Below are 14802 nucleotides of genomic sequence, written 5' to 3'. Positions count from 1 at the left end.
TCTTCTTCAGAGAAATGGCTATTGAGATTCTCTACCCATTTTTTGATTGGGTTGTTTGAGCTGCATGAGCTGTTTTATATTCTGGAAATTAATCCCTTGCTTGAGTCACATTGTTTGCAAATATTTTCTCCCATTCCATAGGTTGTCTTTTCATTTCGTTTATGGTTTCCTTTGCTGTGCAAAAGCTTTTAAGTTTAATTAGGTCCCATTTGTTTATTTTTGCTTTTGTTTCCATTACTCTAGGAGATGGATCCAAAAAATATTGCTGTGATTTAAGTCAAAGAGTGTTCTGTCTATGTTTTCCTTTAGGCATTTTATAGCATCTGGTGTTACATTTAGGTCTTTAATCCATTTTGAGTTTATTTTTGTATGTGGTATTATAGAATGTTCTAATTTCATTCTTTTACATGTAGCTATCCAGTTTTCCCAGCACCACTTATTGAAGAGACTGTCTTTTCTCCATTGTATATTCTTGCCTCCTTTGTCATAGATTAATTGACCATAAGTGCGTGAGTTTATTTCTGGGCTTTCCGTCCTGTTCCATTGATCTGTGTGTCTGTTTTTGTGTCAGTACCATACTGTTTTGATTATTGTAGCATTGTAGTATAATCTGAAGTCAGAAAGCGTGATTCTTCCAGCTCCATTCTTCTTTCTCAAGATTGTTTTAGCTATTTAGGGTCTTTTGTGTTTCCATGCAAATAAAAAAGTTTTTTGTTTCAGTTCTGTGAAAAATGTCATTGGTAATTTGATAGGGATTGCATTGAAACTGTAGATTGCCTTGTATGGTCATTTTGACAATATTGATTTTTCCAATCCAGGAACATGGTATATCTTTCCATCTGCTTGTGTCATCCTCAGTTTGTTTCATTACCATCTTACAATTTTCAGAGTACGGGTCTTTTGCCTCTTTAGGTAGGTTTATTCTTAGGTATTTTACTCTTTTTGATGTGATGGTAATAAATAGGGTTGTTCCCTTAATTTCTCTTCCTGATCTTTTTTTGTTAATGTATAGAAATGCAACAGATTTCTGTATATTAATTTTGTATTCTGCAACTTTACCGAAGTCATTGATTAGCTTTAATAGTTTTCTGGTAATGTCTTTAGGATTTTTTATGTATAGTATTATGTCATCTGCAAACAGTGACAGTTTTACTTCTTCCTTTCCAATTTGGATTCCTTTTATTTCTTTTACTTCTCTGATTGCTGTGTCTAGGGCTTCCAAAACTATGTTGCAGAAAAGTGGTGAGAGTGGGCATCCTTGTCTCGTTCCTGATCTTAGAGGGAATGCTTTCAGCTTTTCACCATTGAGTATGATGTTAGCTATGGGTCTGTCATATATGGCCTTTGTTATGTTGAGATATATTATCTCTGTGCCCACTTTCTGGAGGGTTTTTTTTGTTGTTGTTGTTAAACGGTACGCGGGCCTCTCACTGTTGTGGCCTCTCCTGTTGCGGAGCAGCAGGCTCCGGACGCGCAGGCTCAGTGGCCATGGCTCACGGGCCCAGCCGCTCCGCGGCATGTGGTATCTTCCCAGACCGGGGCATAAACCCATGTCTCCTGCATCGGCAGGCGGACTCTCAACCACTGCGCCACCAGGGAAACCCTCTGGAGGGTTTTTATCAGAAATGGATGTTGAATTTAATCAAAAGCTTTTTCTTCATCTGTTGTGATCATATGGTTTTTATCCTTCAGTTTGTTATGGTGTATCACGTTGATTGATTTGCAGATATTGAAAAATCCTTGTGTTTCTGGGATAAATCCCACTTGATCATGGCGTATGATCCTTTTAATGTACTGTTGGATGTGGTTTGCTAGTATTTTGTTGAGGATTTTTACATCTATGTTCATCAGTTATGTTGGCCTAATTTTTTTTTGTTTTGTTTTGCGGTATGCGGGCCTCTCACTGTTGTGACCTCTTCTGTTGTGGAGCACAGGCTCTGGATGCGCAGGCTCAGCGGCCATGGCTCACGGGCCCAGCCGCTCCGCAGCATGTGGGATCCTCCTGGACTGGGGCACGATCCCGTGTCCCCTGTATCGGCAGGCGGACTCTCAACCACTGCGCCACCAGGGAAGCCCTATGTTGGCCTAATTTTTTAAAAAATAAATTTATTTTATTTATTTTATTTTTGGCTGTGTTGGGTCTCTGTTACTGTGCGCAGGCTTTCTCTAGTTGCGGCAAGCGGGGGGCTACTCTTCGTTGCAGTGCGCAGGCTTCTCATTGCAGTGGCTTCTTTTGTTGCAGAGCACGGGCTCTAGGCTCGTGGGCTTGGTAGTTGTGGCTCGCGGGCTTAGTTGCTCCGTGGCATGTGGGATCTTCCCAGACCAGGGCTCAAACCCATGTCCCCTTCATTGGCAGGCAGATTCTTAACCACTGCGCCACCAGGGAAGCCCGGCCTAATATTTCTTATTGTACATTTTAAAAATCAGATCTTAAATTTACCAGTGGAGTTGGTGGTATATCAGTATTTTGTCCATTTAATGTTTTCTGCTGAAACAGTTTGATGTATATTTTGTAAATCCTGTTTTTCATAGACTGTTTACTTAAAGAAAATTTTCTAAAGAAAATTAGAAAAATTTCTTTGTACCTCAGTTTGTTCCAGAAGTATTTAAGGAGGTTATTAAATTAGAAGTTGTTTATAACTTTGAGTTTGTTAAGCTTAGAATTCAGACATGAGTAATGTTGTCAGAACTTTGATTTTTCTCATGTGTAACTTGTATCATTTTTTAGGCAAAATGTTTCATGGATTTCAAAGCTGGAGGCACCTTGTGTCACATTCTTGGGGCTGCTTACAAATATAAAAATGAACAGGGATGGTAAGTTTTTGTATTTATTTGCATGTTTTGCTGTTATTGAAGTTTTTGTATTGAAGTTTTTCAATGTTAAACCTGTTCCTCCTTTGTGTGGTGTTAGAGAATTCTATAAGCACGTTATGATTAATATCCAAAGTATGTTGTCTTTTATCTAGAGCCCTAATTTACTTTTTGTCTACATCCAAGAAAAATATCAAACAAATGTTGCAGTTATTATGCAAGTTATTTTTCATATATGGTTGTATGTAGATAATAGATGAATGTGCATTATTAGCAAATTGGAAGGTAGGCTCACTGTGAAATACATAAATGTGTATTACAATATGCTGGAAGACACATTATAAATTGTTTTATTGATTAAACGAGCATGAGAGTTTGTTGTTATCAGAGGGTAGCCTTCTGTTTTTCAGTTCTGTTTTCAGCTCTGCTGTTGCAGCTCTTGCCAGAGTATTCCCTGATCTAGGATTGACAGCATGTCTGGGTACTCTCATATATGGTTTGTACCCTCGCTCTGGTTTCCCAGTTGGAACTTTTTACTGGTTTTCTTGTTCAGCTTGTATCTCTTCCAAGTCCGACCTGGACTCTTGAGGACAGAGTGTCAAAGTGAAATGTCTTTTCCTAAGTCATTGTGTAACTCGCTTTGTGTGCCAGTACAGTGAAATATTTTTATCTGAAAAGATTTAAGATGGTTTAGAAGGATATGTAAAATAAATCGTCTTTAAATTAAAAATGGGGGGCCTCCCTGGTGGCGCAGTGGTTGAGAGTCCACCTGCCGATGCAGGGGATACGGGTTCGTGCCCCGGTCTGGGAGGATCCCATATGCCGCGGAGCGGCTGGGCCCGTGAGCCATGGCCGCTGAGCCTGCGCGTCCGGAGCCTGTGCTCCACAACGGGAGAGGCCACAACAGTGAGAGGCCCGCATACCGCAAAAAAAAAAAAAAAATGGGGCCAAAAAAGAAGTCAAGGATAGAGTTAGAGACTTTAAGAGGAATGAGGAGTAAAAGTTTTCTTCTCAGATTGTACCAGAATTATCCTCTTTCCAGTACAATTATACACCAATTGGCAGTACACACCTTCCCCATCTCCTGTGACTTATACACTTGCAGTGAGTGGATCACTTATGTTCCAACAGTGCATGTTTTAGTAATTTCCCACCCATTTCGACATCTGAACAGTGGGCTATCATCTTGATACTGCTTCTGACTTGCCCCACGCCCAACATACTGTTCTGAACCTTTGTTTTCCAGTCAAACCTCACAGTGTAGCTCCAAAGTTTGTTGGTTTCCTCATTATGGCCATTCTCTTTTCCTGTTGTTTCTTTTTGTTTCTGCTTTCTTACTTACTTCCTGCTTCCTCTTAGGTTCCAGTGATGTCAGGATGGAGTGTCATGTATATGAGGTTGAGTGGGAACACCTGGTAATTATTGGTATATTTGTGAATAGACAGTACAGATTAAGAGTCCAGAATTAGAGGGACTCCCCTGGTGGCACAGCGGTTAAGAATCCGCCTGCCAGTGCAGGGGACACAGGTTCAAGCCCTGGTCTGGGAAGGCCCCACATGCCGTGGAGCAACCAAACCCATGCGCTGCAACTACTGAGCCTGCACTCTAGAGCCCGCGAGACACAAGTACTGAGCCCACATGCCACAGCTACTGAAGCCTTCATGCCTAGAGCCCGTGCTCTGCAACAAGAGAAGCCACTGCAGTGAGAAGTCCGTGTACTGCAACGAAGAGTAGCCCCCTCTCGCCGTGATGAGAGAAAGCGCCGGTGCAGGAACAAAGACCCAATGCAGCCAAAAATAAATAAATAAAATAAATAAATTTATTTAAAAAAAGATTCCAGAATTAGTGTGTTTGACTTTGATCTTTCTGGATGTCTCTAAATAGTGTTTAAAAAAAAGGAATGTCTTGTTTGTAGTGTTTTTTTTTCTTTTCTTTTTTAATAAATTTATTTATTTTATTTATTTATTTTTGGCTGTGTCGGGTCTTCGTTGTTGCCCGCACGCTTTGCTCTAGTTGAGGTGAGTGGGGGCTACTCTTTGTTGCGTGTGTGTGGGCTTCTCATTTGGGTGGCTTCTCTTGTTGCAGAGCATGGGCTCTAGGTGCGTGGGCTTCAGTAGTTGTGGCTCACGGGCTCTAGAGTGCAGGCTCAGTAGTCGTGGCGCACAGGCTTAGTTGCTCCGTGGCATGTGGGATCTTCCCAAATCAGGGCTCAAGCCCGTGTCCACTGCATTGGCAGGTGGATTCTTAGCCGCTGCGCCACCAGGGAAGCCCTTATTTGTAGTTTTTCAAGTGTAGTTATATATAACCGAGGGACACCAAGAAGGATGGTTTTGACGTACTGTGGAAATCCAAAAACATTTCCTGAAGGAGAGATTAAATGCAACCACGTTCAACCCAGTAACAGAAAAGTAAATGTCAGTGCCCTCTTGTAGAGTGATTAGGACCTTGTTTATTTTCTTACAGTTCTAAACAGGTTGCTATATGTTGTAATCATAGTCAGTGCCATTCAAAGAGATTATTGAATGAAAATATTTTGTATTTTATTAGTTTTGCTTGGCAGTGGTAAACTAGGTTCAATGAACATAAATTTTAGGATTAGTCTTTTTTTAAAAAAATTATTTGGCTGCACTAGGTCTTAGTTGTGGCACGCGGGATCTTTGTTGCGGTATGTGGGATCTTTAGTTGTGGTATGCGGACTTCTTAGTTGCAGCATGTGGACTTCATGGTTGCGGCATGCATGTGGGATCTAGTTACCTGACCAGGGATCGAACCCAGGCCCCCTGCGTTGGGAGCATGTAGTCTTACCCACTGGACCACCAGGGAAGTCCCTAGGATTTGTCTTAATATGAGAAGTAACCTTTTATTTTTCCGTATAACACTATTTGCTACTGACACTTATTTCTTACAGACAAGGTCAGACCTTTTTGTTTAAGTTAGAATGACACTTTTCTTTCTACCTTAAGACTTGATTGTTCAACTTTTATTTCCTTCTTCAAAGTCTCCTTCAGATTAAAATATTTTGTTTCAGTTTTTTTTTTCGTGGTATGCGGGCCTCTCACTGTTGTGGCCTCTCCTGTTGCGGAGCACAGGCTCCGGACACGCAGACTCAGTGGCCATGGCTCACGGGCCTAGCTGCTCCGTGGCATGTGGGATCTTCCTGGACCAGGGCACGAACCCGTGTCCCCTGCATTGGCAGGCGAACTCTCAACCACTGCGCCACCAGGGAAGCCCTTTGTTTCAGTTTTTACCACAGAAAGTCTCTGGCAGTGGCTTTCAACTTTTAGGCATCACTTGGAGTCCTTGTTAAAAATATAAATTACTGGGCTTTATGAACATAGAGTGTCATCTACTAAGCTTGGCATGAAAACAGAATCTGCATTTTCAAGAAGCACTCTAGATGATCCTAAGACCACACACTGAGAAATGCTGGTTAGTCAGGTTGTCATTTAAATGAAAACATGGTTTAGATCTTTTAACTTGTGAAGAATTATCCATTTTGATAGCATAGTTTAAAACACTGTTTTCTGTTAGTCATCTAGCTTTTTAATTAAAAAAATATATATATATATTTACACACACACACATATATATATAGAGAGAGAGAGAGCGCTCCGCGCAAGGGTTCAAACCAATTTCCTTATCCTCAAAGTCACTTACCTAGTGGGATATAATTTTTTAGTCCACTTTTGTACAGTAGACCTCCCTCTTCTTCCCATATGGGACTACCTATTTCCAGTCTCTTATATCTAGGCTGTGTACCATTCTTTTGGGATGCAGCATACTAGACCTCTTACTGGTGATGGTCTTCAGACTTTTATAGCTTAGCCTCATTAAACAAAGCCCCTTACACTCGAGGCCAACTTTGGTCACCTCCCATGCAACTGTTTGCTGTACTGTTGCTATTTGCCTTGCCCCCAGCTCAGTGCATTTTTGTTTTGCCTTTTAGAAGTTTGCTTCTGAGGCCCTTTACACCGCTTTCCCAGGAGTTAAAACTCATTCGCTAGGATTCATTATTATTATTTTTTTTTTTTGCGGTACACGGGCCTCTCACTGTTGTGGCCTCTCCCGTTGCGGAGCACAGGCTCCAGATGCGCAGGCTCAGCGGCCATGGCTCACGGGCCCAGCCGCTCCGCGGTATGTGGGATCCTCCCAGACTGGGGCATAAACCCGTGTCCCCTGCATCGGCAGGCAGACTCTCAACCACTGCGCCACCAGGGAAGCCCTAGGATTCATTATTGATTAGTTTTATTCAGACTTTTTTATGCATGTCTGAGGATGAGGAGAGAACATCTCTAACTATATTAACAAGAGGTAGCGAATTTAGAGCAATACAGCTAATAAGGCCTTTTTGACAGACAGTAGGTATTGTCTTAGATTGAAAGGCTGCTGCAAGACATTGCCCAGCAGATTACCAGAGGAAACTAAAGCAGAAGACTTATTAATTAATTAATAAACCCTCAATGGAGAGCTTATATTTACAGCCTAAATGGCCCAAAGTTTTAAGTCAGAAAGAAAGAAAATGTGTTCATATGTGGTCTCTCTCTGTAGGTCTTAGGGTAATAATATCTCTTTCAATTTTTTTTTTCCCCTTTTCTAGAGCCCTCCTATGAGGCCTGCCCAGTGCTAGCTTCACTCTGAAATTGTCGGATGGAATCATAATTGTATTGTTTCTTGTTATTTCAACTGAAGTTGAAATAACAAGAAACATAATACAATTGCCAAACATCTTCAAACAGAATTGTACTAATTTATTGTCCTACCAAAATGTATTGAGAGTGTACTTTTTCCCTGGCCAATAGTTGTATTTATTTGTATTACCTCACCTTTTGATCTTGGCAGTCTGTGATAGAGTCAAAAAAAAGGTTTTACAGTTTCAGTTTAATTTGCATTTCCCTTTTGGGCAGGTTTGAGCATCTTTCTATATTATAAAAAATAAAGTTTATTTGGATACCCTTGGTAATTTCAGAATAAGTCAAATAAAATCTTTCAACTAAAGGTTATACTGTATTTACCTGATTTCTTTATTTCAAGTTTTCTTAATATTCATATATGTACTTTTGCTTACCTAGCATACTGCAGATTGAGGAAAACTTTAATGTGTCATGTTATCAAATCATTGTTTGGGAAACCATTTTAGTTTATTATTATGGAAAATATAAACTATACATAAAAGAAGAGAGAATAATATAATGAGCTGCCATGTCTAATCATGCATCTTCAGCTTTATAGAATTTCATCTGTAAATACTTCTCTGTGTATTTATTTCTAAAATTAGATTTTAAAAAAGCATAATAACAGTACCATTATCATAACCAAGAAAATTATCAATAAGTTTTCAATGTTATTAAATATCTACTTAGTGTTCAAGTTTCCCTGATTATCTCATGAACATTTTTTATATTTTGTTTGAATCAGTATCCAAACAAGATTCATACGTTGCAGTTGGTTCATATGACTCTTAAATCTGTTTAAAAATTTCTGATTTTCCTTCTCTTTCTTCTTTTCCTCGAAAATAATTATTATTATTTTTTACAAAAACAGCTTGTCTTGTAGAATTGTATTATGTCCTAGATTTTGCTGATACATCCCTAAGAAGATCGTTTACCACAGTCTTCTTAATTTCTAGTAAAGTGATAATTAGATCTTCTTAATTTCTAGTAAAGTGATAATTAGATCTGGAGGTGTGGTCTGATTCAGTTTCTTTTTTTTTTAGCAACAATACTTTATAGACAGTGTTGTGTTTCTCCATCTGGAGGCATATAATATCTGGTTGTTTCTCTTTTTGTAATGGACAGTTGATGTTCAATGCCTAGAGTCATCTTACCTTTAAAGTTGTAAAACTTACCAGGTGACAGTATTCTAATTTTGAAAAAGATTAGAATGTAGATATTCTAATGTGAAGGTATAGATCCTTACTGTTATTCAGATTATTCCTTGTTAGAGACTGTTTTTCTGTCATTCCTTCTTCATTTATTAGCTGGAATACTTTTCTAAAGAGGAACTTTACTCTTCAGCAATTGGAAAGGCAGAATGAATTCTTGATTCTTTCTGTGTTAACAGATTCATTTAGTTTTTAATCTCCATTTGCAGACAAATCCACGCAGCCCTATTTTAATTTGTTTAATGGTTGCTTTCAAACTATTTCTCAGATTTCTAATAGAGATAATTATCTTCAGCTCCAGTATCTGAATCATTTGTTAAGGAAGCAGTTTCTCTGTGCATAGTAAGTAAACTCTTCTTTTTTTTTTAAATTTTATTTATTTTACTTTTGGCTGTGTTGGGTCTTCGTTTCTGTGCGAGGGCTTTCTCTAGTTGTGGCAAGCGGGGGCCACTCTTCATCGCGGTGCGCGGGCCTCTCACTATTGTAGCCTCTCTTGTTGTGGAGCACAGGCTCCAGACGCGCAGGCTCAGTAGTTGTGGCTCACGGGCCTAGTTGCTCCGCGGCATGTGGGATCTTCCCGGACTGGGGCACGAACCCGTGTCCCCTGCATCGCCAAGCAGTTTCTCAACCACTGCGCCACCAGGGAAGCCCTAGTAAGTAAACTCTTTAAGTAAGCAGTTCTGTAAGTGATGCATTCCTGGATCTAGTCCTGTATTATCAGAAGCCCATGAAAGAGCAACCCCTTCTTTAGAAAGGGGAGACACTCAAATGTCTCTACTTTTATTGTGCTGAAAGAACCAATGGAAGGCTGTCAGCTGTAATAGCGTTGTCCTGGTTAGTTGGTTGCTAATCTGCTGTCTTGCCAGTTAATGCAAATTGCTTGGAATTTCTGACCTACCCCTTCCTCAAAAGAGGTTAGGGAAGGAGGATACTCAAAAACTTAAAAAAATAAAGGGGGGTGGTGGTGGTGAGATTTAAGGAAAAGTTCTGTGTACCAAGGATAAATCAAGATACAGTTATCTGGGATGGAGGTCCCTCTTATCTATAAATGTTATTTTAAAATCTAACTAGTCCTATTCTGAATTACCTGTATCTGTGCTTTAGTGGACACTTTGCTTAGTTTCTTTTTTTTTTTTTTTAATTAATTTATTTATTTATTTATTTATGGCTGTGTTGGGTCTTCGTTTCTGTGCGAGGGCTTTCTCTAGTTGTGGCAAGCGGGAGCCACTCTTCATTGCGGTGCGCGGGTCTCCCACTATCGCGGCCTCTCCCGTTGCGGAGCACAGGCTCCAGACGCGCAGGCTCAGCAATTGTGGCCCACCGGCCCAGTCGCTCCGCGGCATGCGGGATCTTCCCAGACCAGGGCTTGAACCCGTGTCCCCTGCATCGGCAGGCAGACTCCCAACCACTGCGCCACCAGGGAAGCCCTGCTTAGTTTCTTAATTGGCATTACTTTAGGAAATGTTTCAGTCTTAGCACAGTAATGAAAAAGTCATAATAAATAAATATTAGACCTTGGTCAGAATAAAGCCACACATTCCATTATCCACAGGGCTGTATAGGTCAGAAAACCTGGTCCTTGTGCTCAAGGCATCTAATGCAATGTCTTACCAGCAAAATGACTGGGGCTGTAACAGCAGGTGCACATGATGTATTAGTAACATGAAGGAAGACAGCAATAGCTTCATAGAGGAAGAGACTTGAGGACTGATTCTGGAAGTGATAGTATCAAGCCCATTGAGTGGGTGGTGACATTCTAGAAAGGCTGCAGAGTTAGAAATGTTGGAGGTGTGGGGAGCATCTGCAGGATAAAACAGGATGACCTGAGGATTAAGAGCATGAGCTCTGGACTCAAACTGCTTAATCCTAGTTAGTGCATGGTAGTAATGATTTTAAAAAAAAGTTATGACCATGATTAACATTTATTGATCACTTACTAACAGATTAAGCATAAGCACTCTGGTAAGCTCTTAACATATATACTTCATTTAACCTTCACAAAAACCCTTAGGGCCCATTGTACTCATGAAGAAATTGATCCTTGGATCAGTAATTCACTCAAGACTACATAAGGATGGGATCAGGATTAGAACCCATAGCAGTTTGACTTCACAGCCAACACTCTCAATCACTAAGTTATACTCCTCTCCCTGGAATTAAAATGGAACAAAAGTAAAGTAAATGTTGAATAAAAAATCATGAGGAAAGAAGCATTCAGATTTGTAAAGATTTAACCCTATGGAAATGACTAAGAATAGGCAAAGACAACACCCCCATGTTATGCTTGAGTACTTAGATAAAGAGACATTGAGGAAGGATTTCAAATAAAGGTAAATAGATGAATTTTACCACATTTGGGACAATAGTAGGCTCTAAGAGAATTACAGGCATTGTTGAATTTGAACAGATGACTTTTAAGCATATGTAGATAGACTTTCCATATACTTGAAGAATGGTATAGTAGTTCATTGTCTTTGGATCTGTGGACTACTGTGTGATGTAAAATATCTTAGGTTTAAGGAAAACAGGGGATGCTTCTTGGAATTGGTAGATCATTTTGACTGGAGTAGATCTTAATGTCATAAAATTTAATGTTTTATGAAGGTGTTGACACTGATTTCTTATACTGCTGAGAGAATATCATACATTTTGTAGAGTGCTATTTTAATTTCCAAATCTTTCCAACTCATTTGCATTGGATATTAAAACTAAGTTTTCACTTTTGTTTAAGGTGGGAGACAAATTAACTGATGATTTTCTTCTCTTACAGGCGGAGGTTTGATCTACAGAATCCATCCCGAATGGATCGTAATGTTGAAATGTTTATGAACATTGAAAAAACATTGGTGCAGGTAACTCAAAGTTAGATTATTAAATTTTTTTTCCTTTAGTGTACTTTCAGTTCTAAGATTGGCTTTATTAGATTGCCAAAAGATCAAAGGAAGGAAAGTTTTCTGAAATCTATTGTTATATTATTTTTGTGGGTTTTGGGAGATGAGAGCTACAAAGAATGACTAAAACTTGTCATTTATAGAATATTTTTTCTTAAACTTTTGGTAAAATAATCTATGATATTTTTCTTTATTAATTTCACCTAATCCATTATTTGAATCTTTCATATTTAATATAAGTATTCTCTCATCCTGATAGTCCCTTGTGTATACAGTCATTTTCTTTGTTTTGTTTTGGATTTGTTTCATGGTTGTACCATAAATATAAATCTTATTTCCCCAACTAGATTATAACCTGGAGAAGAGAACACTTAATTTTCTTCTTTTCTTTCTTAGTGTTTTTATTGATAGGTAATTTTTAGTGATCACTGAATAACCTTCGTGGGGAGAGGCAGCTGGCAATTCTGCTAGGTATTATCATTAACTTAATGCCTGAAACTTGTCTCACAGACTATTAACTTGGAGAAATAACTGAGTGGTTTTTGTTTTTTGGTTGATTTTTGATGATAGTTTGGGGAGTTAATATGCATGTTTTAATCATTGCTATTTATAAGATTAGAAATGGGGGAAAAGAGCTATAATCCACAGTTCTGATATTTTAAGTAACTTAGATGATGAGCCAAAATGGGCATCCCTCCCCATGTATTCTCCCCCAACCTCCACTTCTCAGGTTAGGTGAAAATGCTACATTAGACTTAGACTGTTAAGGTAAGTTCAGGTAAATTGACTACGGGGATTAATTTATCAGTATGGTACCTTAATGAAAAAGATAATGAATTTCTCCAGGTCACGATTCTCAGCAGTGTTTTGTGCAGGTGTACCTAGCTGCAGAGAAGGGGTCTGGGAATGGCATTAAGTGGCCTGCTGAACACCTAGGTTTTATATTGAAATAAGACTTTTACATTCTCTACCAAAGTACGTCTTCCTATTTTAAGCAGTATGGCTTTGAGTGCCAACTTTTGCCATTAGGGTAAATGCATAAATAATGTGACATTATTTCAAAACCAAAAGAATTTCAAAATCTGTTCTTTTATCCTCAGAGCAATTGTCTGACCAGACCCAACATCTACCTCATTCCAGACATTGATCTGAAGTTGGCTAACAAATTGAAAGATATAATCAAACGACATCAGGTAATATACATGATCACTTCAGAAGCCTTGTGTAGTATAAATTTCTTGTGAATCTCAGCTATAATACCTTTTGATATCTGTATATATATACATTAAGTGAAAGTTTTCTCTCTTTTGGTTCTTACAGTACCAAGTTTTCTTTTCTCTCCACTCACCTCCAGTTCTTAGCCTAGAATAGCATTTTCCCCCTAGCATTATTGAGATATAATTGACACATAACATTGTGTAAATTTAAGGTGTAGAGTGTGATGATTTGATACATGTGTGTATCCTAGAGTAGCATTTAATAAAGTCGTTGGTATGGATTCATCATAGTCTTACTATGAAATATGTTTATGTAGAGTTAAAGAGACCAGCATACTGTGCATCACCATAATTATAAAGTCAAACAGAGTGAGAGCTGGTGACACAGTTCTTGGTAGGAGGAGATCAAATATTACCTCAAGTAAACCTGCCTCCCCCCGTTATATGTATTGTATTTATATTTGTAGCTTTGAAAAACTGACTGGAAAATTCTGTTTTCCCCATAAGCTTGCCTTGTCTTGGTTTACATGTACCAGTGCTATATTCTGTCATCTTCACCTCCTTTCTCTAACTTCATTTTAGGCGAAGACCTTGCATATTTATGCATGTGTAGGTCTGTGACTACATATGTGGCTAAACTGTAAGCAAACTTTTGTCATGGTAAAGTAGCTGAGGATACTCAGAAGATAGTTTTTTGAAATATCATTTGAATGACAGTTTTACCAATTCTTAGAATTAGTTGAGAAGCCTCATGAAATATCTGTCTTTTTTCTGCTGCAAGAGAAATTGCTGGTTGAATTATGTTTTAGCATTTAGTAAAATATCTTCCAAGTTCTCAAAGCAAATATTTCTAATATTGGGTTGGCCAATAAGTTCATTCGGGTTTTTGGTAAGATGGTATGGAAAAACCCGAACTAACTTTTTGGCCAACCCAGTACTTTTTAAAATTGGAGATTTAGTACGGTCTTTTTTCTGTGTATAACATCTGTACCAAAGAGAAGGGTAATAGGATTGTGCCTTCAGTTCAAGCAGTCTGAAGTCCACTTCCTTTTTTTTTTTTTTTTTTACTAGCACATGACTTTGAACAAATCACTTAACCTTTTCTCTTTTAGACTATCTCTTTATTGGAGTGACTGTCAAGTATAGCTTAATTACAGGTGGAATGTTAGAGGGCATAAGTGGAACAAGTTAACAGGCTGGTTGTTGATTTCAAGCTGAAATTATATACTGTTATTGCTACCAAATCATCCTGAGAAAAGTTTATGTATTTTCCTACAATTTATACTGAACGTTTATCGCTGTCATACTTCTTATTTTCTAGGGATAACCTCCAGTGAGATATAAAGATCTTCCCGGTTTCATAGAATGTTAGGGAAGAGATCCTAAAAGCTAATAATAATACCATTATTGAATACTGATGATCAGGCGTTTGCTCAAGCATTTAAAATGCATTAATAACTCCATTGATTGAGCACTTACAGTCTGCCTGTCACTGTTGTTAGCTCATTATGTCTGTTAACTTAGTCCTAACAAAATTCTTGTGAAATAGGTTTTATTGTTACCACTCTATTTCACAGAAGACACTGAAGCACAAAAAAATTAGATACTTGGCCCATGTCATGTTAAGTAGTATATGGTGGAGCTAAGGTGCAAACCCAGGCCTGTCTGGTGGACTCCAGAGGCCAAAGTCCTCAACAGTGTGCTCTTCTGACTGTTGCCTCGCACATTAGATGTTGACATCCCCTTTTCAGCCACTCCTCTGGCTGTTAAAAGTGTGCTCAAACACTTCTAGTGATTAAGAATTCCTTGCCTTATTTGGTAGCTACTTCATCTTTATTTATTTATTTATTTTCTTAATCTTTAGATAGCCCTAAATATAAGAACTCAGAGTTTTCTTGCAGCTGAAAATAGCATTATTATGTTTTTCTAATTGTAGTATTTAGTAAATATTCATTGTCAAAGACAAAAATTAGGTAATATGTTAATGTGCTACTTACATCTG

The 14802-nt window shown here is 38.5% G+C and overlaps 1 protein-coding gene across 1 annotated transcript in view; it reads left to right on the top strand.

The window, feature by feature from the left end:
* The window catches only part of SMARCC1 (SWI/SNF related, matrix associated, actin dependent regulator of chromatin subfamily c member 1), a 182434-nt gene that overhangs the window by 27430 nt on the left and 140202 nt on the right, over window positions 1-14802 (top strand). Inside the window, exons 3-5 of the mRNA XM_060109245.1 lie at window positions 2729-2814; window positions 11463-11544; window positions 12684-12776. Of these exons, the coding sequence (XP_059965228.1) occupies window positions 2729-2814; window positions 11463-11544; window positions 12684-12776 (261 nt within the window). The remainder of the gene's footprint in view (window positions 1-2728; window positions 2815-11462; window positions 11545-12683; window positions 12777-14802) is intronic.

The sequence above is a fragment of the Mesoplodon densirostris genome, chromosome 10 (assembly GCF_025265405.1).
Source record: "Mesoplodon densirostris isolate mMesDen1 chromosome 10, mMesDen1 primary haplotype, whole genome shotgun sequence".
Classification (NCBI taxonomy): Eukaryota; Metazoa; Chordata; class Mammalia; order Artiodactyla; family Ziphiidae; genus Mesoplodon; species Mesoplodon densirostris.
This window is presented reverse-complemented; position numbering and strand designations above follow the sequence as displayed.